Source organism: Nannobrachium achirus, assembly GCF_963921795.1.
Source record: "Nannobrachium achirus genome assembly, chromosome: 20".
In the NCBI taxonomy this organism is placed as follows: domain Eukaryota; kingdom Metazoa; phylum Chordata; class Actinopteri; order Myctophiformes; family Myctophidae; genus Nannobrachium; species Nannobrachium achirus.
In genome coordinates, this window is record NC_137827.1 from 35947949 (window position 1) to 35975236 (window position 27288).

Genomic DNA, 27288 nt, shown 5'->3' on the forward strand with positions numbered 1-27288 from the left:
ATACTTTATAGCAAGTTTCATAAACGGTACTGCAGTATAGTTAGAAAAGCTATGCTAAAAGGATAACAAAAAGCCTTTGGGGGGCTTGTTTCCCTTGTGGTCCATCTTTACTACCATATGAAGAACGGAAAGACAGATTTTGTTCGGCGGTTCCCGACATTCGGTCGTGTTGGAAGTCACCATTATTACAGAAATATATACTGCATGCTATGCTGAACGTAATCCACTTAGTGTCATCTTTTCAAAATGCATATTTACCGTACAGTTTGTGTTTGTATGCTTATTTCGCAATACCTATTGCGCAATCCTCTGTAGAGTGAGTTTGTCATTATCATCACGAAGGTATCGGGTTTCAAGAGGGAAGGGGGGGGTTAGAGAGAGAGAGAGAGGAGAGAGAGAAGAGAGAGAGAGAGAGAGAGAGGTACAGTAAGATACAGTAGATTACAGTACAGTAAGATACAGTACAGCACAGCATAGTACAGTACAATACGGTACAGCAAGGTACAGTAGAGTACAGCAAAGTACAGTACAATACGGTACAGCAAGGTACAGTAGAGTACAGCAAAGTACAGTACAATACGGTACAGCAAGGTACAGTAGAGTACAGCAAAGTACAGTACAATACGGTACAGCAAGGTACAGTAGAGTACAGCAAAGTACAGTACAATACGGTACAGTCAGGTACAGTAGAGTAAAGCAAAGTACAGTAAGGTAAAGTAGAGTACAGTACAATATGGTACAGTCAGGTACAGTAGAGTACAGCAAAGTACAGTACAATACGGTACAGTCAGGTACAGTAGAGTACAGCAAAGTACAGTAAGGTAAAGTAGAGTACAGTAGAGTACAGCAAAGTACAGTAAGGTAAAGTAGAGTACAGTAGAGTACATTAAAGTACAGTACAGTAAGGTAAAGTAGAGTACAGTAGAGTACATTAAAGTACAGTACAGTAAGGTACAGTAGAGTACAGTAGAGTACATTAAAGTACAGTAAAGTAAGGTACAGTAGAGTACATTAAAGTACAGTACAGTAAGGTATAGTAAGGTACAGTAGAGTACATTAAAGTACAGTACAGTAAGGTATAGTAAGGTACAGTAGAGTACATTAAAGTACAGTATAGTAAGGTACAGTAGAGTACATTAAAGTACAGTACAGTAAGATATAGTAAGGTACAGTATAGTACATTAAAGTACAGTACAGTAAGGTATAGTAAGGTACAGTAGAGTACATTAAAGTACAGTATAGTAAGGTACAGTAGAGTACATTAAAGTACAGTACAGTAAGGTACAGTAGAGTACAGTAAAGTACAGTACAGTAAGGTACAGTACAGTACAGTAAGGTACAGTAGAGTACAGTAAAGTACAGTACAGTAAGTGGATGGATGGATGGATGGATGCATGGATGGATGGATGGATGGATGGATGTGGATGGATGGATGGATGGATGTGGATGGATGGATGGATGGATGTGGATGGATGCATGGATGGATGGATGTGAATGGATGGATGTGGATGGATGGATGGATGGATGTGGATGGATGGATGGATGGATGGATGGATGGATGTGGATTAGGCTTGTCACCAGAACCGATACTTCGGTACCAACTCGATGCCAAATGTGACGGTACGGTACGGTACTGACTTTTCTACAAGTACGGTAGTACCGAAGTACCGTTGGTACCGAGACGCCAGATCTGGCCGCTTCTTTTGTGTTATTTTTGGGCTGTAAATGAGCGGTTATCTGGCAACCCTCACAGCAGGCAGTCGGAGACACACGCACAACCCTTACAGCAGGGTCTGATGCTGTGATAACGTTACGTGGACTACCACGCTTCAAGGAGAAAAACAACAACATGCAACATGGCGGCGGCACACGCATCTGCATCGCGTCGTCTCCAACAAGCAGCGACAGCTGCCCTCCCCTCCATAGTTGAGAAGAAAAACTAACCAAAAGTCGCGTATAGTACTTCGCATTCGAGGATGAGCAGGGATTAATAGTTGATCGTCAAAAACGGCCCGCCGCCCGTAACCGTTTCCAGACGAAAGGGGGGGGAACACATCCAACTAGCGAAACATCTAAAAGACCGACATCCAGACTTGTACAAAGAATTCAAGGTGAGTGCATTTGAATTCACGTGTTATCATTGTTGCCCATATCTAATAACGTTACTATGGTGAGCCCACACAGTAAATGAGCTGCCTGGCAAAGTAACGTTAACGTTGTGTCCAGCCTCGTCACGGAGAGCAGCCCCCGTCTGTCCCGCATAAAGTTACATAAAGTTGCCAGGCAGCTCATGCACTGAATCGCCCAACGTAACGTTAAACAACGCTGGAATAATACATACGTTATTCTTTGTTTGAGAAGGCTGGCATTGATGTTTGGCCAATGTTCTTATAGACTTTTTTTTTTACGCTAGGATTGTGTGTGTGTGTGTGTGTGTGTGTGTGCGCGTGCGTGTGTGTGCGTGCGTGTGCGTGCGTGTGCGCGTGCGTGCGTGCGGTTGTAATGGGCTATGATTTGTAATAAATATCACTAAAAAGGGTTTCACCACGTCATTAAATGACTGCTTGCACTGCATGCATGTGTGTGTGTGTGTGTGTGTGTGTGTGTGTGTGTGTGTGTGTGTGTGTGTTTGTGTTATTACAGCCTATGCTGTTTTCATATTGTTGCTGTAGTCAGTCACTTAGCTACACCTACTAACTGAAATCTCAATGTTCTTTTCACAGTATCAGCCAGAGGAGACTTTGACAGGGAGGACAGGCCAGAGCAAAGCCAGCAGCAGCAACACACACACAGCCAACACTTTGATTGTATTAATGATACATTTTTTAAGGCTACATACACATTATTTTATTTTAATCATTTAAAGCTACGTGCAACTTCTGTTTAAGCATACAGTATTGTTGTTTGTTGTTCACTTCTAATAAAGGAGTGTATGTTGAACTACATGGGGTTTATTTTATTTTTTTATCGTGGTATCGAAATGGTATCGAGAATCGTGGAATTTCAATGGTATTGGTACCGACTACTAGATTTCTGGTATCGTGACATCCCTAATATGGATGGATGGATGGATGGATGGATGGATGGATGGATGTGGATGGATGGATGGATGTGGATGGACGGACGGACGGATGGATGGATGTGGATGGGTGGATGGATGTGGATGGATGTGGATGGATGGATGGACGGACGGACGGACGGACGGACGGATGGATGGATGGATGGATGGATGGATGTGGATGGATGGATGGATGCATGGATGGATGTGGATGGATGGATGGATGGATGGATGGATGCATGCATGGATGGATGCATGGATGGATGGATGGATGGATGGATGTATGTGGATGGATGCATGTATGTGGATGGATGGATGCATGGATGTGGATGGATGTGGATGGATGGATGGATGTGGATGGATGGATGTGGATGGATGGATGGATGGATGGATGTGGATGGATGGATGGATGGATGTGTGGATGGATGGATGGATGGATGGATGTGGATGGATGGATGTAGATGGATGGATGGAAGTGGGTGGATCACTGCTGCAACGTAGCTGTGAGCGCCTGCGAAGCAGGCACGATCTCTAGACGTGAGCGGCCCGAAGGGCCGCGAACCTCTAGTTGTACTCAATTATCATCAAGGGAGGATTACACTCCCACAGAGCTCCTTCAGTGGAGCTTGGTTAGGTAGTGCGTTGTTTTACTCTCTGGGGACAAGATAGTAAGGGATAAGAAGTCCAATTGAATATATTATTTGAGGACAGACATGTTTTTGGTCAGTTATAGCAGGAGAGGCAGATGGCCTATAGTACTGTATTTCATCCACACATTAACCTCGCCAATTCTGGATACCAAAACCTGAACATGCTGATCAAGGTGTGGTTTTGCAACCCATTGCCCATTTCTCTTATCAGTAACCCACTGATACCAATCTGTATGAACTTTTATACTGCCATTGCCATATACAGGTTGTGATTTATTCCCCCCACATTTCAGCTATTTAATTGCTTAGCAATGGGCTTTGGGTCTGTTGCGATACCGTAGCCTGGACTGCCACACTAGGTGGATAGAAATGGGGGAGTGACTCACGGGGGCGTTCACATTACTGTTTTGCACAGTAAACAGATGGATTGCAGGGCTATTAAGAGAACGTAGCCTATGATTCTCTAGTACATAAACTTCCATAGCAAATGGAGACTTTTGGGGCTTTTCTGCCTATATTTATAGTACACAGTGGAGATTGACACGAAACATGGAGAGAGAGATGGGGAGTGACACGCAGGAAAGGTCGTCGCATTAGAGCCTATAAGTGGTCTGCACCGCTAGAGCAGCGGGCGCCAGGCCAGCAAATGGAGAATATTAAGATAATATTCAAACATTTACTGCCAAAACAACTTGTAGTTGAAACAGTTAAAATGTGTTTGTGTGCTCAGACTCAATGATAACAAGAACAAGAAGAATGTATAAACTTCACATAGCAGCGAAATCAAAGACTATGTTGTAACTTTTTCAGAGGGACTGGATTTAGCTGCCTCCTACCACTCGTCTCCTCTCCACTTTGTTTGTCTGACATACGATAGAGCCGTTACAAAATAAATAATTATTTATACTTCAATAGCGACAGTCATATTTTTGCACTGGCGGGCACCGCTGCTCAATGCATATTGGGGGAAACACTGCATAGCCCTTACGGACAGTGGGTGGAAATCCCTGGCTAGGAAAGACTGATCACTGAATACGGTCCAAAAATAGCTTGAAAAAGTGGCACAGTGTGATGGCAAACCAATAATACTCTGACTGGGCACACCCACCAGCTGAGCATACCACTGCTCAAACCGTTGTATTCATCTCTCTGAACTGGGGACTGAACCAGCTACGTTAGGAATGCTGGCCAACCTCCCGACAAATCCTCCCTAACTTCCACCTGTGTTGTTGATGAATCGCTGCTGAAACATTGTGCTCCCCACTAGGATGGCTCCAGAGGTGGCAGCAGTGGAGAAGAATGGGGGTTACAACCAGTTGTGTGACATCTGGGCCGTTGGTATCACCTCCATAGAACTGGCGGAGCTGCAACCCCCTATGTTCGATCTCCACCCTATGAGGTACAGTTAACCCATTTAGACCTAGAATGCTTTAACCAGTGAATTTGTTTTGAAAAAGTCATAAAAAATTGTGCAAATCTTTGAATAAATGTATTTTCAAAGTGGAACGTTTGTAACTCAAATTTTGCTTCTGGGGGTCCCTGGAACTAAATATGTTGAATGGGGGTCCATGGCCAAATACATATCATTTTGGGGGTCCTTCACATGAAAAGGTTTGAGCACCACTGACATAGTAGTCTATCAAGAACAGACTAACTGAGCTCCAGTTAAGTGAAAAGGACCTTTTCTTTAACGATGGCTGGCCAGATTGCTGACACAGAAACGTAGCTCGCAGCCGCGCTGTGAGCTTGTATATCTGCTATTTTTCAATAGTTAAAGCATCATGTCTGAGCTTCCTCAGACATGATCAACCAGCGCTTCCTCTGCAGGTTCCTCGGTTGACTTCCTGCTTTTGTGTTCCCCCAGTGTTTCATCAGGCCTTTGATAACTTTGGTAGCCCTGCTGTTTTAATCGAAAGTATGCTTCATGCTATATTTAGCTCTCTGCTAGTCACATACGTTCTAGGGATACAAAATGTTTTATCACATCTGTTGTCAGGATGCCAAGGCTTTGATCCTCGCATTAATTGCTGTTATTTGCTTATAACATATCTGATATAGGAATTGGTTCTCTCACTGTTATGTTAATTTAATGACACTCGGGATGATGGCATAATTGCTAAATATAAGCTGTGTACATTTCACTGGATTATTACATGTTTGAAAGATTTCTTTTGTTTTAAACTTTTATTTGTCATTACATTTTGTAGGGCATTGTTTCTGATGTCAAAGAGCAGCTTTCAGCCTCCCAAGCTAAAAGACAAGACGAAGTGGTGAGTATCAGAGTTTAGTGCTGTTACGGTATTTTACAGTATTACATTGCAAACATTGTGCTCTCGGATCATAGGATGGTAGTCTTAAAGGGGAATTTCACTTTAAAACACTTCTGCCAGTCATTTTAGCGTCTACTCAGGCTTCTGTGTGCACCCCGTACAGTTGCTTGAGAATCAAACCTGGTCTGAAAACATTTATGACAGACGAACATTTCGGGGGCAGTGTGTAAATGTAAAAGAAATTGGGCTCAGTGGGCAAGCTCCTTTAGACTCATTGAAAACACACATGCTTGGTTCTGGTGAGTGATGTTGTCCTTCTAATGCGTGAAGGGCTGTGTTTATTCAATGAATATTATGAAAAGAAAAGAAAAACGGGAAGAGGGACCGTGTTTTATTCAATTGCTATTATTGTGATCAAGGGTGAAAAAACTGGACGTTTGCTTTCAATGAGTTGCAATGGGTTCATATAGAAATATCTAAATATTGAGTCAAGCAATTTGAAAACTGTCTGAAACACAAAGGCCAGAGTAGATGTTAAAATGATCACAGAAGTGTTTTATAGGGAAATACCACTTTAAGGATGACTACTTAACTGTAAAACTCAACTCTTCCCCCAGGTCCACAGCCTTCCACAACTTTGTGAAAGTGTCTCTAACGAAGAATCCAAAGAAGAGGCCCACTGCAGAAAAGCTTCTATCAGTAATTAATCTAATTTCTATGTCATTGATAATCACATGAATCACATCTAGGGCTGTCACGATTAGGACATTTTACATGACGATTCATTTTCACTCAAATAATTGCGATTAACCATTTAATTGTGTTTTTGTCGTGGACAATTACATTTCTGTTTGGCTTTTAGGCTTTGAACTTGCACATGGTAGATATGACACACAACCTAAATATACAAAGAAGTGACTGACATATTTGACAACTTTACACTTAAAAAAGAACATTGATAGTGGAAATAGCCGATCTACGAGCTTGTAGATCTGCTATTTCCTCTATTTTTGACGTTCTTTTAAATATATGAACATTTTTCAACATGGAAACGATATGACGATTATGAAAAATAATCATGATTACGTCAAATAATTGCGATTAGACGATTATGTAATAATTGTGACAGCCCTAAATTCACATCAAATGAATTGAATCATCGCACATCCTTCATTATCTCTGGATCTTCTTGTCTTGTCTTGTCCTGCAGCATGTGTTTGTAGGTCAGACAGGGCTGACCAGGAGACTAGCTGTGGACCTCCTGGACAAGATGAACAACCCAGACAACCACCAACACTTCAGTGAGGTGGATGATGATGACCTGGAGGTAACGTTGAACCAGATAGATATACTGTTCTTTTGAAAGTTAAAGAGGTGGTGCCATGATTTTTCCCCCCTCTAAAACATGATTATCAGGTATTATGATTATACTAGGAGGAAGATTTTTTCAAAAAAGTATACAGAAAGAGTTAAAATTGGGTTTTTATGTGGCCACACCCCCAGTTCATTAAGTATGCATGGATGTCATGGTGGGTGGTGACCCAGCTGAAGTTAGCCACACCCCACAGTGTTGGGTGAATGGTAATTAGGGGAGGAGTTGATTTTGTGATGTAAAAGTATCTGTGTTTTTTAACTGACACTTTTGACCACAAGGTGGCAGCCTCCAAGAGAAAGCAAACAAATACCAAGAGAATACATAATTGCTCATAAAAACCACACCAGGGGGTCCAATGATGTACTTTCAACCTCCTAGACACATGAAAAACAGAAAAAGTACAAAACTATGGCACCACCTCTTTAAGGAGGACTTGTTTATTTTAAATTAAGTTTATAGTATTAACTGCTATGGGCCATCTCAGTGGCTGGCAAGACAAGGCTGTGTGTGTCAAATGAATTAACGTTCTACCTGACTTCAGGGGCTAATCACCCTTTCCTTAACAAAGCCACAAAGTGCTTCAAAATTCGAGTATCCAAATAAAGTTTCTATCAAATATTAAACAAAGTGTTACACTGCTTAATCAGTTATCATGCGAAGGTCATTAAAGCCGGCTTAGCAAAATCCAGAAATCTTAATGCATTCCGAACAGAAATGAACAATCCTTCCGACAGTCATAAGAGAGCATACCCTTTGAAACGGTCTGAACTTGTAATATCAAATCAAGGGTATAAAAACAAGTTTCCATAAGTGTTAAATGCAAATCCTTCCATTGGAGCCATTTTGCAGCAGCTTGTCAATAAAAAAAGTAGTTGAAAGTTGAGCTGGGTTCAGTGTTTTGCCCCAGTGTGTTCTCATGTTCTTCTGCAAGTATTTGCTCCCCCCTCCTTCTCTTCCTGCTTGTCTTGATTTTCTCTCGCATTATTATTCCAACTGGCATCAGCGTCACATCTATGGAGCAGCCAAAGAGGTGGTACCAGTGCCTTTTAAAAGACCATTGTTGCTGTTCTACCCCCATGATACGAGACAAGCATTCGCACTGTCTTGGCCATGATGAATGAATGAAAAAGGGAAAACCTCAAGGCTATTGACTGCTGGCAGTGGAGCTTGTTCTTTTATACACACAGCATCAGCAGTGCATAATAATGTGACTGTGCATCCATGTTTTTTAGAACTAGCTCTGGGTTATGTCTTTAGTTGGTGTACGTGCTTCAGGATTTATTGCTCCTTATTTGCACTGAGGCAGATGTATAATAATTGTGCCAAATGACATTAAGGAATGCAGGTTAGAGTTGGCCTGGGTTCCAGCCCGACTCATCCCTGCAGTGTGTGAATGAGTCTGAGTACCTTTACTCTACCATTGCATGCACTTATAAGTGCAATATATTTATCTGTATATCAAGTCTAATCTTCCATTATTGCTCTGATAGATTGTAATTCGGTTCCAATTTTCACAACAGAAAAATGTCACTCCTATATATAATAGTATGAGTCAACAGGATGCAACAGTTACAAACTCCCTGTGATTATGAAAAGATTTGAGCAAACACTTTGACCCAGTCTGCACTTGTAATATATCAAGTGATGCCCTGTTATGCATGATTCTAAAACTATAATCCTTTAATCTCTCTTGCACTGAAATGACCGATGATTTCAGGACTGAGATGCAGCCTGTAATTCAGGGCCAAGGTTCAGTCTTGAAACCTTAGGAGAAAGAAGACATTCTTTTTCATGATTATCTCTCCCATAGAAATCTTCAGTATGCCAGAATATCATGCCTTTACTAATACATTTTAATGCTAGAGAAAAACAAGAGGCCAACCGGGTGCTCGCAGGAGATATAAAAAAACATCTTAAAAGCGTGTATGGTTCTTCTAGGATCAGCGGGCGGGGAATATAAAGCACTCCAAAAATGTGGAGGAGAGGAAGTAAAGTAACATTTCTCTCTTCTCTCCAGCCTCTCTCTGCTGTCAGACACACCATCCGATCCACCAACAAGAACGCCAGGGCCGAGCGGACTCGCTCAGAGATCAACTGTAAGTGTAGTGAATAAACCCAACTCTTCCGCTTTCGCGATCAACATGCAAAAACACTACTCACTGCCTCCAACATCAGTGACGTCCCACCCACTCAGGCCTGCCTGGTCCTCTAAAGTGTATGCCAAGCCACAGCCTGTCGCTTCATTGGTCGCCGTGTCTGTAAATCAGTCGAAAGATTGGTCTCCACAGAGAAGTTGGATGGCTTGTCTGTGGGTCATCCTGCTAATCCAGCAGTGCTGGCTTGGCACAGTTCCAGTGTGTGAGGTAGCCTGTATTAAAAATAGCCCCCAGGGATACACTGAAGAGAAAGTGGCGCTAGAGTGGTGCCAGCATGCAACACATTATGTCACCATCTTGGGTCTTCGCAGAAAACACACAAGCAGTCTGATTGTTATGTGCCGTACATCTGGATGGGTGGAGTTGTGTTTAAGCAGCAGTTAGTTGTTGCAGCTTCTTGTTTTTGTAAAATTGTCCAGGTTATGAATGTTCAATACATTAAATTGAATAGTAGATTATTTGTATCTTACGTTGATTTCAGTTCTTTAGGTAATAGTTTTGTGTTTGACTGTTCTGTGCTCAGTAGTTCTAGAGGTAGTTCTGTATTGTGTTGTGTCGTGGTTTGTGCCCGTTGGTAACTTGTGGTAGGGAGACCCTTTGTTTTTGTGTGTCAGTGAAATGTGTGTGTTTGTTCGTCCCTGTATTAGTTTGTGCTGGACGGTCTTTTTCTTATTCTGTATGTCATGATCATGTTTGACTTTACGCCCTTTGTACAAAGCCAACAATGGGACAGACCCAGGAAGACCATGCTCAACCCCTAGCTTCACTGAGGGATGCAGGGTTGACCCAGGTCAGTGACAGTGTAGTAAAGACTGCGTGTGTGTGTGTGCGCGCGTGTGTGTGTGTGGCCGTGCGCGTGCGTAACTCCAAGCTCACAGAGTTCCCCTTATAAATACAGTTGAGTAACCTGTTTGTGGATAACAGAATGTTGTTTTATAATACACTTCCTCCTTGATGTTACTAAATTTGTGCATGGGGAAGTTACCTGCTCCAGCTGTTGGCTGAATTAGTCTTTCTTGCAATGCGTGGTTTCCTACAGGCTGAAGTTGACTTGACTAATCCAAAGTCAATGTGGGCAACATTTGACGCTGTCATACTTGATGTGCAGTTAAGTGAGATTGAGAATGTCTCAGCTTCCCTTTATGAAAAGGCCTTGCTTGCTTGTGTATCAGCTTCAGAGAGTCTGGTTGGGACTCACGCAATGCTTTAATCAGTTGGTCAAGTCACTGGTGCACTTCCACATTTTCAGCATACCCCAAGCAACAACAAGCTTGCTTGTGAAATAATTTGGTGTGTTGTAACTCCTAAGCACCATGTTCCCTTGTTAATGAAACAACGCGAAAAGCTGATTACATTAGATCTTTTGCACTCGCAGGTCCACCAGTTTTCTTTGCCCTGTTCATTCAGCAGGAGCATGTCATGTTTACAATAGACAGTGAACCAGCCATCTCCATTGGATCAGTTGTTTGACAGTAGTTGACTCCATTTCTCAAACGTAAACTCTGAGAAATCTGTATCCCATTGTGTATTTCCAATTCATCTCACTCAGACTGGCTCTGGTTACTGTCACTGTGATCTGTTTGTCTTTGACTGTACACATCCTCAAGCTACAGACCAACTATTCAAATGGGAATGTTATGACAGTAAAACCTCTGTTGCTTAGGCAATTACTTCATAATTATTATTAATGTGTAACTCATTCTCATTGTTAAGTAACCATGTTCATGTTTTATGTTAAAATAACCAAAACAATCACCTGCGCTGTGAACTAAGTGTAAGGTACACTAATGTTACAAGTGTATCAGAAAACTATGGCTTGTGTTTGTTGAAGTGGGGTACTGATGCCCTCTAGTGCCAAAGAAGTTAATTGAAAACATTACTCTGAACACAATTGTTTTCCTCAACAGTTGACAAGCTCCAGTTTGAACCTCCACTTCGGAAAGAAACCGAGGCTCACTCTGAAATGGTGATAATCTTTAATTCACTACGATTTGTGTCCGAAAAACCTCCTTGTGTTTAAATCTCTACATCCCCCTCTCAATGTTTCCTCATATTTTCATCAGTTTCATCAGTTCATCCCTTGATTTCTTATGGACGCTATCATGCTCTTGTGGGTGTTTGTGGTTCTCTGCAGGATGTGAGCAAAGAGAATGACTTCTCTTCCCCCTGGAGCCCCTTTGCTGAGGGAGGAACATCCAGGTAAGCCATGGAAATGTTTGTCCTGGGAACCATACCGCCTTCATGTTGTTGTTGTTGTGGTTTTTACCAGACTGATTACGTGCTTCCACAGATTCAGCCGGCCAAGAAATCTTATCATTAACACTGATATACATTGTATGTTAATGAGTGCTTTACGATTTTCAACTTATTGTTTGAATGTAGAATCTTTTACTGTAGTCTTATACTGTAGCTTATAACTGTCTCCTGTATTTTGGCCTACCTGTTTGCTCTCCTAATCACATTCCTAATGTATTTCCATTGCTCACACACAAAGCTACAGTGTTTTGGATGCTCCTACCACTCACTATGTATAACGTTAACCTGCTTGTGTGGCTCTATACCGCTGCTGCTTGTCTCACAGCATGACCTCACATGATGTCCATCTGCTATTTGGAATGTCACTTAAAGCTTAGAAAGTCTTCCTCACTTGTCCATGTGCTTTGACTGTTTGCCTGTTTTGTTTCTTTTTTTTTTCCTTCTCTGTCCTCTTACTTTCTTTCTGTCAATCTTTATCTCTCTCTTTGTCACTGTCTTTTCAATTCCAAGGAGCCTTCTCCAAAGCGTTGAGGACGAGTTGTTCCAACGGTAACACTAACACTGTGTCCGGCGGTTCTAGCATCCACTTCACTGTCTACCACCCACTCCTTCACTGTGTGTGCATGTGTGCGTGTGAGTGTGAGAGATGACGACAGCAGTCTGTTGCTGTACCCTGTTTTGCAGTGAATTGTGCTGCCGGCAATGAACATAACCCTACTCCTCCACCTTTGCACCTCCCATTCACCATTTGTGGTGTGACAGACCCGGCCTGACCGGCAGTTTTTTCTTTTACTCTGAAAAATGTGATTGTTTTGTAATATCGTTTATTACTATGGCACCTCAAAACAGTGTCTAACAATGTTAAGTGAATTGAATACTCTGTTGACATCCTCCTGTGGTCATAAACATGGCTGCTATAATGTCGACTTCAGTGAAATAGGGTTTCTGTGGCTGTATCGGACTCCATCCTATGAACTGGTCATTCAAGTGAGGCCTGCTATGCTTAAAGCCTGGTTTGATGTTTTGCTTCATAGTTTGTGCATCAATTGGTACCAGCTCAGTGGCCTTGTAGTGTCCGCCCCTGAGATTGGGAGGTCAGGGTTCAATCCCAGCAGAGTCATACCAAAGACGATAAAAATGGTACCCAATACCCCCTTCTTTGCACTTTGCGCATCAAAGGTTGGACTGGGGATAAGTCCTCGCGACATATTGGTGTTATGTCCAGGGGGTGTACTTGTACATCAAACCACAAAACGCTAAACGCACAATCCCTTGCAAATGAAAATTCTGCTCGCGAGTCCAGACTAATATCCGATACGCAGTGAGGAATTAGTATGAGCAACGCCAGGCTAACAGAAACGGAAGATAGGCTCCTGACCTATGAGCCACTTGGCTCAGGAACCATTGGTTCCCAAGGCTACTTACTTCAATTGGTGTATTAAATAGACTACTTTTACTGCTCATAAAGAAGTTGACTGACCCATTCAGCTCCGCTGCTGGTTTGAACCTCTCGTCCTCTACATCATTGACCCTGTACCTTTCATACACCTTTTCTCTCTGAGAAAAGGGGTCCTTCACACCTACCCACACTCCCTTTCCTGGGACCATTTACAGTAGAATTATGAGTGTTAATGTAACTCTGAGAATGTACAATTCATTTGGATACATGTGTATACTCTCAGACTTGAATTAACCCTCAGAATTCTACCCTGTTCTTTGTTTCCACTTCATTCTTCTCCTCCTTCTCAAATGTATATTCTTCTCTCTAGGGGACACATCACACATCTGGAAAATGCCTTTGAGGATGTGGAGCTGTAAGTGCTGTTTTTCCTATAGCCTGGCCCCAATATTGTCCGATTACCGAATTTGACCGATACCGGCTGATAAAAAAAAAAGTGTATATATGTTTTTCTTTCTTTTCTTTTTAGCTATTTGGCCTATCAATAGTTTAGAACACCACTCATAGCTCTCTATGTCCATGAGCATGTGCACTGGTATGTAAAGCACTGGTGGATTATCAGGATGACCCACGGGTTCATAACTTGTAGATGTGTTAGTTTGTGGGGAACAAAATACCAGCCAGGGCAGTTTTGCTTGTTTACATTTTTGTTGTATATTTACAGCATTAATTTCTTCAACTACTTTCAAAAGGATGATTAATGCTAAAAGTAGATTATGTAATAAGGAGGCTATTGTCCTAACTGGCTCTTGCTATGACAAATAAAGGGGAAGGGAGACCAAATAATGTCTATTCAAAATTAACTTACAAAAAGCAACTAAAGCATAACTGAATGTGTAAACAAAGCACAATCAGGTTAAGGATCCAATGTGGTGTGGATTTCTTCTGCTCACTTTATTTTTGTTTTATTTTCTATACTCCTGTTTGAGGTCCATCATTAGTGTAATGCTTAAAACAATTGGATGTTTTAGTGAACATATAAGCATATAATACTTATATACAGTACAGTATATATAAATGCCGGCGATGTATTGGATATCGGAATTTAATCTCTAAATATATTGAATATGGATTCGGTACCAAAAATCTCACATCAGTCTTGCCCAAGTTTTTGCATTCAAATGTATTGTTTGTCTTGTTTGGTAGAATGCTAAAAATGACTATCAAGTTCTTTGCACACTGCTGCACAATTTTTGCGGATTTCGTATTTCCAAAATGCAACGAAAAAAGCAGCAGTGTGCAACCAGCTTTATTGTAATATGTATCTTTAAACAAAATACTCTTTAATTTCAGTTCAACTCTTAAGCCAGGAGTTCCCCCTCCTCTGCCACCTAAGGTGAGACCTGAAATACTAGTGTGTTTTATTACTTTTTAAATATAGTATGTTGGGATGGGCAATTTAATCGATATGGCAATATATTGTGATTTTATTTGCCAATACTGTATCGATACTGTATTATCACAATACCTTTGAAAAAAAAGTTCCAGTCCTGCCAAGCTGCCTCTAGAAATGGTTTTGACTCAATTTGTTCATTGAGTTATCAGTATACCGTAATGTGATGCATATTATACCCAGGTGATACAAAAAAAATCTTTAAATTAAGTTGAATATCACAATATATCGTAATACAATCGTTTCGTGATACATATCGAATTGTGAGGTTCCTGCCAATACCCATCCCTAACAGTATATCTTCTTCCATTGCATGCCCTTTACTGCTCATACTGCAAAATCACAAGCGTTCATTTAACATAAATGTTGAGGCGTGCATGCAATGCACTTCAAATTTAACGAGTATAAATTAGGCCTAACCCATGTCTCCCTTCCTTTTGCTCCTTCAGCCGAGGTTGAACAGCTCATCGGATGAGCTCGGCCTGAATGACGAGAGGAACCTGACGGTGCGGAGGTTCCCCAACTCTGAGAACGGACCCAGTCAGGTGGTCCGCAGACAGAGCACCCCGGAAAGAGGCAACAAGGAGGAGCAGTCAACCCCAGACTTCCTGTCCGTCAGCGTCAGCAGTCCTGGCCTGCTGTCTCATGCGTCTGACCCTGGTGAGTCCCACTAGTAAAGGACTAAAAGTTAATATATTCCGTTTGGGATTTTGTATGTAGGGTAAGAGTACCAGTTCAGTCTTTTGCAGTTGACAAAGACTGTACCCCTATTTAAATTAGGCCTGCATAGGATTATTGTATTGATTGTGACCGAAGGTCGCCGTTTATTATGTAAAACGGCACATCATGTCTCTGTCCGTCCGTCCGTGTATGCTTTTTTACGGTCTATGGGTTTGGGCTCTACATTACGCTCTGACACACCGTGATGTCAGGGGAACCACTCTAACAGAATCCCTTTTCATGCCCATATATGGAGAACCCTGATGTCATCAATATTAAGCCCATATCTAACAGGACTTCATATGGGAATGCCCATATATGGAGGCCACATACCACACTAACAGAATCCATATATGGCCAAGACAGCCTATCTGTGTGGCTGGTTCTACAGACAGGGATCTCCATGTATGGGCATAAAAGGGGTTGTATGTATGATGTCAGATGTCACAGACATCATAGGACTTTCACATAACGAATAACTGAGTAAGCATGTTTGGGGTCTCATAGCATATTTCCATATACAGTACATGGATCTCCATATATGGGTACCAGGGGTCTCCATATATGGGTAACTGGTCTGATATACATCACTGGACCAGATGGCCAAGACATGGTACGCCCTCGCTTTTCGCCCTTAGGCGTCTTACTGGTATACTGTACATATCCATGTGAAGTTTTTCTACACACTCATTCACATTTTCTTAAACATGTAATTAGGCTACCTATTCCCCTCTATACAAGAACACCCCAACATGTCTCTGAATAGTCTCTTCCATTAATTATATTCCTCTAAATAAGCGTTCTCACTATCTTTCCAAGCTCTCAATACATCAAGAAGTGAAGGTAAGGCCCAAACATGTCTCTTAGTTTGACTTAGATTAGTTGTCCGACGTGACTCATATACACACACCTACGTGCTTTGCTCACCCACCTGTCCTGACAGATAACGACTCAGACGGCAGTGTGAACGGAGGCAGTCCCAAGGAGCCACCCAACCGAGCGCACCGCAAGGAGAAGAAGGAGTTCCCTGTGAGTTAAGGGAAACACACACCGGACAGTGCAGATACACCGCTATGATCTTTGTTCTTTAGTGCACTAGCTGGTTCCCAAACACTGGGTTGGAACCATTTGTGGATCGCAGACACATTTTAATTTTGTTTCCTACATTTAGTTTTTAATTATTATTTCACATTTAACATCTTCAAGAAACATTCCCCATAAAGCATAAATGAATAAAAGAAAAAAAAATCATAAATTAGAAAACAAATAAGAAGTAGTGAAAATGGCTGATCTACGAGCTCACAACACAGCACGAAGCGACACGTTGTGAGCTAGTAGATCTGCTGTTTTCACTCGTTTGGGTCCCGGGCAAACATCCAATTTCTCTTTTGGGTCTTGAGCTAAATAGTTTAGGAACCACTGCTTTAGTGGAACCACTCGCAGTCAAACAGGATCTTCAAACATCTAATTGCATTTTCTAGACAAAAATAAATAAATAAATGAAGCCTAGTATGGATTGTTTGTTTTTCTGTGCCACATTGTTGAGGTTAGCCATTTTTAGCCTCAACAAACCCCAGCACAATTCAACATAATTGTTCTCTGTTTAAGTGTTTATGTACTGTACCCTGCATCTATCTTAATGGGGTGGTTTCTGTCTCTCCACAGAAACCAGCTATCAACGGCCTGCCACCCACTCCTAAAGTCTTGGTAAGTGAATCTGCTCACCCATTCCTGGTGGACCAGTTTCAGTGGACACTATCATTAGACTCTGTCTGAAGCGCAGCTGAATGCACGAAATTTGGGATCCAAAACGGACATTCCAGTCCCTCTCTGTGGTTATCGTGGTCTGACTGACGTGCAATGCAGTCATCATCTCTGGGCTCACTTCCAGTTTCATGAACTTTGGCTGACATTTCTGCTGCTCACGCAGTTTAAAGCAGTTGATTTGCCACGCTGAGTTAAGTTTGTGTTGGTTGTAGATGGGAGCGTGTTTCTCCAAGGTGTTTGATGGCTGCCCCCTGAAGATTACCTGTGCTACATCGTGGATTCACCCAGACACCAAAGGTACAGATGGATTTTTACTTTGTTTACTTGGAAAAGAGAGACACGCTGTTGTCGATGAGGAGAGGGAACAGAACATGCACAATTGCACATCCAAACCCCATTTATGATGGCCAACAAAATGGCCTTCAAATGGAAGAAATCAGCTTGCACACAAGGAGCTCTCATTAAAACGTAATATTTTATTTCACACCACTAGTGTGTCCGTAACGGTTTGGTCATTAGACCGTCATTCAGGTCTGGTGAAGAGCATGTAGCTCAAAATGTCACGCAGGCACTTGTGGGTGCAATAAAATATCAAGTATCAACTGGAGCTCATTATGTGCAAGCTGATTTTACCTTTTGTTAGACATGCTGTTGTTGACACATAGTAACACAATAATTTACTTTATTATCATATACTTTGAGCTTAAAAGTGGGTCACCATTCCACTTTATTAATCTTTTGAGATTCTTGTCGAAAAGCATTGTATAATGAAGTATAAATATGCCTTTACAGACTCCCATAGTAGTTGCATACACTAACTACAGCAAATACTATATAGTGCAATACTGTCAAATAAAGATCTATACATACTAATACATAATTGTTTAATCTAGATCAATATCTCATCTTTGGAACGGAGGATGGCATCTATACCCTGAATTTAAATGAGTTGCATGAAGCCACAATGGAGCAGGTAGGAATTAATTGTACTATTACTAAACACCTTAAACATGTTTTCTTTTTTGTTTAACTCACTGCAACACAGACTTTGAGCATGTTTTCATTACAGTTCTGTAATTTTTCCTGCAAAATAATTGGTATAATGGACTGTAACTGGAAGTTTTATTTTTGGGGTGTTTTCACATGTAATGCCCTCATTGGCAGCAAAAATGCTGGTATAGCCGTAAAAGACACAGTCTTCATTAAACCATTGTGGCGGCATGAACGTTAGCTGTGGACTCGCTCGCTGCTCTTTCTGTAAAAGACTTTTAATCATCACACAACGACGAGAAACTAATGATGCACCTCGTTGAGAAGAGAACGGCTTCTTTCGGAACCTCTCCCTCCGCTATACAGCTCTGAGATAGCGGAGGAAGAGGTTCCGAAAGGAGCTATGTTGAGAAATCATTGCACTCGCAGCCAGCCATTGTCACAATGTGACTCTAGCCTAAATAATTAATCCCCTAATGCAAGGTGAAGCTGTATTTTATTTCTATATCCCATTCCTTCGATCCCAAATACAACGCTTTAACTGTTAATATTGGATCCTTTCACGCACCTGCTTGTAAAAAAAAAAAGAAAAAAACACCTACCGGGTAAATCACGGTATGCATTTTCACTGCAGGGAAATTTGTATTCTCCCGGTACTTTCAGCTAACATTACTAGGTATTTTGCCGTGACATTTCGGACACCAAAACTTCCAGCACACAAAATAAGTGTCCGTTTTTACATGGCGTGAATTTCTAAATTGTCGCAACTTTTGAAAAAAAACGTCTAGAAGTTTGGCTCTGTGAAAACGTGCGCCAAGACGGGCCTGATAATTCATACCTGGTTTCCCCATTTCAGCTGTTTCCAAGGAAGTGCACGTGGCTTTATATTATCAACAACAACCTGATGTCTTTATCAGGTAAGTGTCAGACTTATCACAGCTATCTGCTTCACTGCCATAACCTGCTGCTGCTTTGTCCCTGCATTATCTCACCGCCCCCCTGCGGGCAAGACAATCACACCTCTATCTGCGGCCTTAAAATAGCATTCTGTTCGTTCTTTCCTAGATCATCTGTAAAACCTGCTATGCTTATAGCACAGTGACGTCATGTGATCTGTTTATTTAAAAGCCTGTTTTTGAGCGGTGGTCACACCGTCTCCATAGCGTGGCCGTGTGTGTAGATATGTTTGTGGGTGGGTGGGTGGGTCTGTCTGTATGTAGCCTGTGGTGTAGCCTGTGGTGTAGCCTGTGGTGTAGTACCTTTTATGACCACACATGTTAAGGGAGGGGCGCTGTTTTCAGGCCAGGCCAGGCCAGGCACACACACACATGCACACACACACACACACACAGGGGGGAAGGGGGGGGGGGGGTTGGTGGGTAAACCACCGCTCAGTTCACACGGGTGTGATTTTCAAATGAAGAACCACTACGATAAATTGATCTTTTTGAAGTTGTGGAAGCTGGCTGCAGAGGTGACTGTGGGGAAAGAGTCATTGTTTGTTTTAGAAGAACTGAATAAGAAAAAAACTCCACGCACACGGTCTTCAAATGCAAAAAGGGGTTTAATTGGGAATCACAACGTTTCGTTCGTGAGAAGAGAAGAACTCAAATAATTTAAAATAGGCTATAATACACCCTAGGTGGGGTTGGCGAAAGGGCCTTTCTGTGTGGAGTTTGCATGTTCTCCACGTGTCTCCTAGGGTAGATACCCTCACAAAAACATGCAGTAATCCTGGTCTCTATACTATCCCCCTAGTCAGCTGGGGAGAGTAGAGAAAAAAAAACAACGGGTTGCAAAATCGCTTGATAAAAAATAGAAATTATTTCCAATTAGCTGCACCACCCGCCAGAATCTTTTCTCATTCTATCTGAATGTGAGAATTAAGCTGACTACAGGTCACCTATCGACATGGTGTGCCAATTCCTTTAGTCTTGCTTTTACCATTAACTGTCATAGAGAGCCACACAGCCCTTTGTGTTAACAGTTTTAAGCATGGGATTACAAGGCCCACGGTCTACTGACGGGTTTACCCTTTAGCAGTTTTCCCCTCGGTATACTTAACCTCTGTTCTCTTCTTCTTTTCCCCTTTGGACACTGTCCTCTCGTCTGGCTTGACTTGATATTCTACTAACTGGCTTCATCAGAAGGTAATCATGCTTCACATCATCTTCACACCTCTGTTCACGTCTAACCTCTCTCAATGTCAAAGCTGCATGCAGGGAGTCAAATTCAACATGTATTTAATGGGAGAAATAATGGGAGAGTGTGTGTGTGTGTGTGTGTGTGTGTGTGTGTGTGTGTGTGTGTGTGTGTGTGTGTGTGTGTGTGTGTGTGTGTGTGTGTGTGTGTGTGTGTGTGTGTGTGTGTGTGTGTGTGTGTGTGTGTGTGTGTGTGTGTGTGCATTACATGAAGGAAAGCCATACATTTACTACTACAGATAATATACTTCATTTGTAGCTTGTGTGTGTGTGTTAGGGTGGGTACACAGTTAACCGTATACATGACAGTATGACTCAACATGCTTGCGACAGACCTGCAAGTGCAGTAGAAGTGCAAGGCTTTAGGTCGTATGAACCACTCTACACTGTCCAGAGCCATAATTAAGCTTGATAGAAAGCTCCCACACAACAATAAAATAAGATCTGGTTGTCTCAGAGGTGACCTGGTCCTTTAAGTTGACCAGGGTCCTGCAGGAGTCCATAATTGGTCCCTTTCTTTTTTCCTCTACACTAAATCTCTTCCCTGAAAAATAGCCGATATACAAGATGACAACTTTTCATGTAGCAATGCGTTATCTGTTTGTAGATGAGCCGAATGTTCATGCCCAGAATAGTGAAGGTTGGGTTCATGTGGTTAACTGCAAAGGCAGGGGATAAGTGACTTTGTATTCTATATAAATCCTAATTAAGTTTCACTTGGCCTTGGCTTTGAAAATAAACTTAGCTTAGGTTTAAAACCTTAAAGAGACAACTAGGAAACCACAAGGCAGTGAACATTTCCACAAGTCAAGTGTCATATGACTTTATTTGAACGCTTCTCAACTTGTAGACTCGGTCTATTCTAGGCTAGGCTCTTGCTGCATTCAAGTACGTCAGTTGCGCAACATACAAACTCACTAATGCAGCTGGTATGTCCAAGGGTTGTGATATGTACTGCACTTATATCAATATATGACAACATGCTATGGTGTAACCACAGATTAAAAAAAAACAACAACATTCAAGTGTCCATGTTTACAAAAAATGCCAAAATGCCCATCGCTAGCATGTGTCTATATTGGGTGAATACATACACATCAACTCTTGTATTTCTTGAAATCATCGCTTTACAAATTCTCTTGTTTGTTTCATTCGTCCATTATTTTTATGTACGTCTGCAAACGTTCGTACAGATTTAACTTCTCATACGTATGCAACAATATGAAAACAAACATGTTTAGCTATCATATATGAATAATGTATGTTACGTTGCTCCAGGTAAAACCTTCCAGCTGTACTCCCACAACCTAATCGGACTGTTTGAGCAGCTGAAGAAGCCGGGCCTGGCTGCTCAGTTTCAGACTCACCGCTTCCCAGACAAGATTCTGCCCAGGTTAGAATAGCCCTGTTTTTACGTCTCGTTTATTTATTTTTCCAGGGAAGGTTTTTAAGGTATTTTGCCCAAATTCATATAGCTCCTATCTGGCAACTGTTCAGTTGAATTCTGACATTGTCAGCGCTCCACTGCAGGACTGCAGCTAGTCAAGATCATTACCGACAAAACAACTGGTCCAAATCATACTCCTACTTTTCTTCCAGCCTATTGCTACACTGTCACATGTTTATGTCACATGTTTGTGTCCTGTCATTCTCCTCTACAAATCAAAAAACACAGTTGATTATTTACTTTAGTTGGAAAAAAAGAAAAGCGAGAACTCCTGGCTTACATCCTTGAGCTCAGATGTCATCAGCTCCTTTATGGCCATGGTCACAACAAGCTCAGCTGACTGTTTTCTCTCCTGCAGGAGATTTGCCTTGACAACTAAGATCCCAGACACAAAGGGTTGTCACAAGTGCTGCATTGGTGAGTAGCCCTCCATCCTTCCAAATCCCCACCACTGTTTGTTTGCATTGACATTTCTCTGTCAATGGTCAGTCCACTCTTTTTAGTCTTTGTCAACACACTGTTGTCATCTTATTGACAATCTCCTCACCAGTCAAACTAACGCTTGACCATGGTTACAGTTGCTGATGAAGACAAAATGACCTAAATATCTTCCCTGACTTGAGTGCAAGAATTCCCCACTTTTTTAAAGTCACTTGTTACAAGTTAATTCAATGTAATTAACATTACTTAACATTAGTGGTGCGCGATATATCGGCAGCTGATTAATTATCGAGTGATGATGGTTGTTTTTTAATTAATTGGCATCGGCGCAATGTTAAAATGGCCCCGATGTGAACGACTGATGATTGATTACTTCTGTGTCTAGCTGCGCAGTGCGCTGCTGCAAGAGTAACTGAGTGTGAGTGTGTTTGTGTGTCTTCTTGGTCAACAGTGCTTTTCCAATGTTTCCTTCCCTGCTGTATATGACATGGCAGCCAAAAACACATATCACAAGTTGTTGGACAGCAAATTGCGCTACATAATGCACTTAATCATGACAAGCAGCATGTGTGCAGCCATCTAGCGTTTGTGCTAACTTCTAAGCAAAGCAACAACTCCGACAGTCTGTCTACCCAGCGTTGCCAAGTTTTTTGAATGAGAGAGAAACCAGCAACCAGGTCTATGAAAATTAATAAGTCCCAAATAGCCAAATAGGGCAGGTCAGTCAAACTTTATTGTTGAATGTTGTCAAGAGTTGTGGTTCTCAATTGCATATCCCTACTTAACATGCAACTGCAGTGTTCAATATTACTCTCAAGTCATTTAGAAGAGAGTCAGTCAGTCTGTCTGTCTGTCTGTCTGTCTGTCTGTCTGTCTGTCTGTCTGTCTGTCTGTCTGTCTGTCTGTCTGTCTGTCTGTCTGTCTGTCTTGTCTGTGTCCGGATCTATTCTCGCAAACTGCTGGTCCTATCAGTGGCAAATCTTGTGTGCACATTGCCAGTAGGTCATAGAAGTACCTCAGCTATTTCTAACTTTATAGGAAGTCAATTTGGCTCTGATCAGGTTGAAACCTTGCCCGAATTTGGAGTCGTACATCATGTACATCATAGATAGGTCATAGAAGATAGTCACAGGCTGGCCAACATCGGGTCCACATTGGAACATTCACCTTGTCCTGGCTTCTCATCCGATATTTGGAGCGTGTTTCTGTGTTTTTTAATTATTTGTTTATTGTAAGCATTTCCCACTACTGACATTCTCCTCCTGTTTATTTCACAGTGAGAAACCCATATACAGGTCACAAGTATCTGTGTGGAGCACTGCAGTCTGGGATTGTCCTGCTGCAGTGGTACGAGCCCATGCAGAGGTTCATGCTCATCAAGGTCAGTTAACGATTTCCCTCCTGACCACCATTGACCACACAAACCACCGACATGACACTATTGCAGCATTAAACCTCCTTTGACTTTGACACAAGTATAATGCATGATTTCCATGTGCATGGTTTTTAGTTTAGTTAATCATAGCACTGTAGACTAGAGCCTTAGATTTGCTGTGCTTTTACCTGGCATGTGTGCCCTCTCTTTTTTCAAGTGTGTGTGAACGTGTAGGAGTTTATTCTATGAATCTATCTGCAGCAGGTGTGTGTTTGTGCATTGTGTATGTGTCTATGTTGCACGTGTGTATGACTGTATATCTTATGTCTGGATTCTGGTGTCTGCTCTCCCTCCAGCACTTTGACTTCCCTCTGCCCAGCCCACTGAAGGTGTTTGAAATGCTGGTGGTTCCAGAGCAGGAATACCCCATGGTGTGTGTGGCCATTAGCCAGGGCACAGAGCCTGGCCAGGTGGTCCGCTTTGAGACCATCAACCTCAACTCCTGCTCCTCCTGGTTCACAGAGATGGGAACAAGTAAGACTCTCTCACACACACACACACACACACACACACACACACACACACACACACACACACACACCGTCCCTGCATTCCAACCAATAGCGACAACCGGCAGTCATTCATTCATCCAATAGTAGCTGGCCTACACAAATAGTCAGGTGGCTAAGCAAAATTACCGTTACGGAGTGGTTGAAAGCACAAATTTAGCTTGAGGCTTCTTTAGAACTTACTGGTGGGTTCTAGCCTCACTTTTTATCCTAGAACTTTTGAACTGTAGATCATAAAATCAAAGGTATTTTCCACCATGATTCCTTGGATCATGATGCTTCCCATATAGGCCCAACTGTATTTCCCATCAGAACCAATTTTGGGTTATACTGCATATAAAATACTGATTATTTACAGACAACCTGCCACTACTGTACTTCAGCATCACCAGAGACAGACACAGGCTGTTTTTCTTTTATCCTCGCCTATGAGCTCTCCTGTCAGGCACAGCTGCTGGCATGAGCTAGCTGGAGCTCACACTGGACCTCAAATCTACTAATGGCACTATATTAATAGGCCTGCCTTTAAGAAAATACAAGCATACAGTATAAAATATAGAGGTTACAGTTTTGTATGTCAAATGAAAAATATGGTGAAGAGGGGGAAAAACACATTGTCGAAAGGTCATTGTACAAAATATACCAGTGAAAGATATATTAAAAAGGATTTGTTTAATTCAAAAAATTAAACAGCATGATGTACACAAAATGTATTTTCAGCATAAATATAGATTTTATTAATTCATACTTTTGGTGAATCACTACCGAATTCTTAATTCTGCACAGTTTTTGAAATGGCCCTTTTTTTCCTCAGCAGCTAATCAGCAGGTGGATGCTATTCATGTCACCCAGCTGGAGAGGGACACAGTGTTGGTGTGCTTGGACCGTAAGTATATCACCAGAGCTGCTGCTGATGTCAGCATAAAGTATTGACACAAATCAAAACCAAGACTTCAATCAGATGAGACTTGGGTTCTTAGAATCTTATTTATTTAAATATAGAAAGCTTCCTGTCCCTTGTAGGTGTCAAGACTTGCTGGTAAATATCTATGTGTGATAACATGACTATGTACTGTATACAGTTAGGTTTATAGTTTGTGATGTTATGTCTGTGGCTATTTAGTCACTGGACTTGATCTAATTCTTGGGATAATAAAGGTATCTATCTATCTATTAATAATACAACTACATGATTCTGAATTTGTATTTTTGTATGCAAATATACTCCATCCTCTAAACACTAAGTATTCTAAATGCCTATTCTGTGTTTTTTACACCAGAAAATTTGAAGATTGTTAATCTCCAAGGCAAACTGAAATCCAACAAAAAGCTGGCCTCTGAGCTCAGCTTTGATTTCTGCATTGGATCTGTTGGTAAGATTACGAAAATGTGTTGAAATCTGAGGCATGATGAGACATACTATATACTGTATAAACTACCATAATATATTAAGTTAACATAGACACCTACATTTGCTATATTTTGCAATTCAAAAGTGATTAAAGTGTTTACATAAAGTTGGTGTGCACTGTATTCCCCTAATTCATAATGTCCCAATCCTCAAGTGACATTAGATTTTCCTCTGCGTGTTTCACTGACGCTTGATCTCTTTCCTCTCTATTGCTAGTGTGTCTTCAGGACAGTGTTCTGGCCTTCTGGAAACATGGTATGCAGGGCAAGAGCTTCAAGTCAAATGAAGTGAGTATCTAATGACTAAGAATGCTGGGTGTTGAAAATAGGGAATTCTTAACACTGGTTTCCACGCTTTGAATTCAGTATAAACAGGATAAATTGTAACATGGAACTTTTTCAGAGGACTTTATTTATTCAATAAGAACTCAAAACATTTCAAATATAGGACGAACGAATACTTTGTGTACCACAGATTTTTTTTTTGCAGTTAAAGTTTTAGAATCAGATCATCATTAGTTGATTATTCACAATATTGACTCCAAAACTCTGTACTGTACTGCTATGGTTATACTGTTCCAGCACCGAGCCCAACAGACCACTAATTGTGGAAACTGTGTGTAGTTTCTTTCGCCTTCATGAATCCAGGGTTGTTTGTCCTACACACCCAGCGGCTCTTGTCAGCATTGACCCCCCCTAGCGCTGGTTGTTTACATGCATGGCTACATGGTGTAGATGAGCAGGGGAGATTATCCCACAGGTGGAGCCAGACAAAGTGTGCTTTAGTCCGCCTCAGGTAATGAATTTGTCCACCTTGTCACCGAGGGGTTTGCCTTAACCTGATCACGAGGCACAGGTTCTGCTGCACAATAAGAGTTCAAGAGATCGCTGGGAGGTGAAGCGTTGAGTCTTTATGAAAAGCGATATTGTGGGAGATGGGGGCTGCCCTTTTCAAAGCCCACGCCATGTCTGACAGCGCCCTATGAAACACAAGGCTCTGCTTGGCCTGGGCTCCTGCCCAGCTCTGCTTCATGGCTTCCCCCAACAGACGAGCACACGTTGGGATATGTTTTGAAATGTCAGAAGCCATGCAAAATTAATGTCTGTTCATAAATGAAACTACCGCGCAACAGGGGAGGGCTGCTAAATAATTCAGCCTTTCCTTTGTCTCTCGTTATGATTCTTTTTAAAAAGGCGAAGGCATTCAAGGGGCACGGGGGCCTATTGATCTGCACTCGCTTCACCAGGTGCTTCTCTGAACACCCCAAAGCCTTGTTCTCAGATGGGACTTAAACAGATCAGGTCTCTCATGGGGGGCTAAGGACTTACGCCTAGCAGGTGTCACATGTGGGCTTGTGTGCGTTTATTGCCACACAAGTCACTTGAAGCGGGGTTTGCGGGCTTACCAACACTTGGGTGATTTTCTTTTAAAGGGTTATTGGCCTGTAACGTTGGGAACTGTCAGCCCTTTTATCTGGTGACTTAGCATAGGTAAGATCCAAGTGTACACAGTAACACAGTGTCCTGGAGACACCATACACTCACCTTTATCAATCTCATTGTTGATCTGAATTGAAGTCTTGAACCTCCTTTTTCTTAACTTTTGCACAACAGAAAAGTGAAGCTTTTGGTCATGCTTCACACACTGTTGTCACTGTACCGGGCCCATAGTATTCTGATTCTGTATAGCTCATTTGGTGGAGCTTAATGGGGACAATGCCAGACGTAGTGGTTTGAATCCCTCTCGGACC

General features: G+C 41.8%; 1 protein-coding gene across 4 annotated transcripts in view; it reads left to right on the forward strand.

Moving 5' to 3' along the window:
- The window catches only part of map4k5 (mitogen-activated protein kinase kinase kinase kinase 5), a 50962-nt gene that overhangs the window by 19870 nt on the left and 3804 nt on the right, over positions 1-27288 (forward strand). For 2 of the 4 annotated variants that reach the window (XM_080749965.1, XM_080749968.1), the window contains 22 exons: positions 4976-5107; positions 5916-5978; positions 6596-6677; positions 7189-7305; positions 9371-9449; positions 11417-11475; positions 11644-11708; positions 13535-13579; positions 14518-14560; positions 15067-15277; positions 16281-16366; positions 17003-17044; positions 17317-17401; positions 17998-18077; positions 18951-19011; positions 21574-21688; positions 22101-22159; positions 23461-23564; positions 23915-24092; positions 24942-25013; positions 25408-25500; positions 25755-25825. In XM_080749965.1, coding sequence (XP_080606091.1) covers positions 4976-5107; positions 5916-5978; positions 6596-6677; positions 7189-7305; positions 9371-9449; positions 11417-11475; positions 11644-11708; positions 13535-13579; positions 14518-14560; positions 15067-15277; positions 16281-16366; positions 17003-17044; positions 17317-17401; positions 17998-18077; positions 18951-19011; positions 21574-21688; positions 22101-22159; positions 23461-23564; positions 23915-24092; positions 24942-25013; positions 25408-25500; positions 25755-25825 — 1942 coding nt within the window. The remainder of the gene's footprint in view (positions 1-4975; positions 5108-5915; positions 5979-6595; positions 6678-7188; positions 7306-9370; positions 9450-11416; positions 11476-11643; positions 11709-13534; positions 13580-14517; positions 14561-15066; positions 15278-16280; positions 16367-17002; positions 17045-17316; positions 17402-17997; positions 18078-18950; positions 19012-21573; positions 21689-22100; positions 22160-23460; positions 23565-23914; positions 24093-24941; positions 25014-25407; positions 25501-25754; positions 25826-27288) is intronic. The other 2 variants (XM_080749966.1, XM_080749967.1) reach the window with 2 other exon arrangements.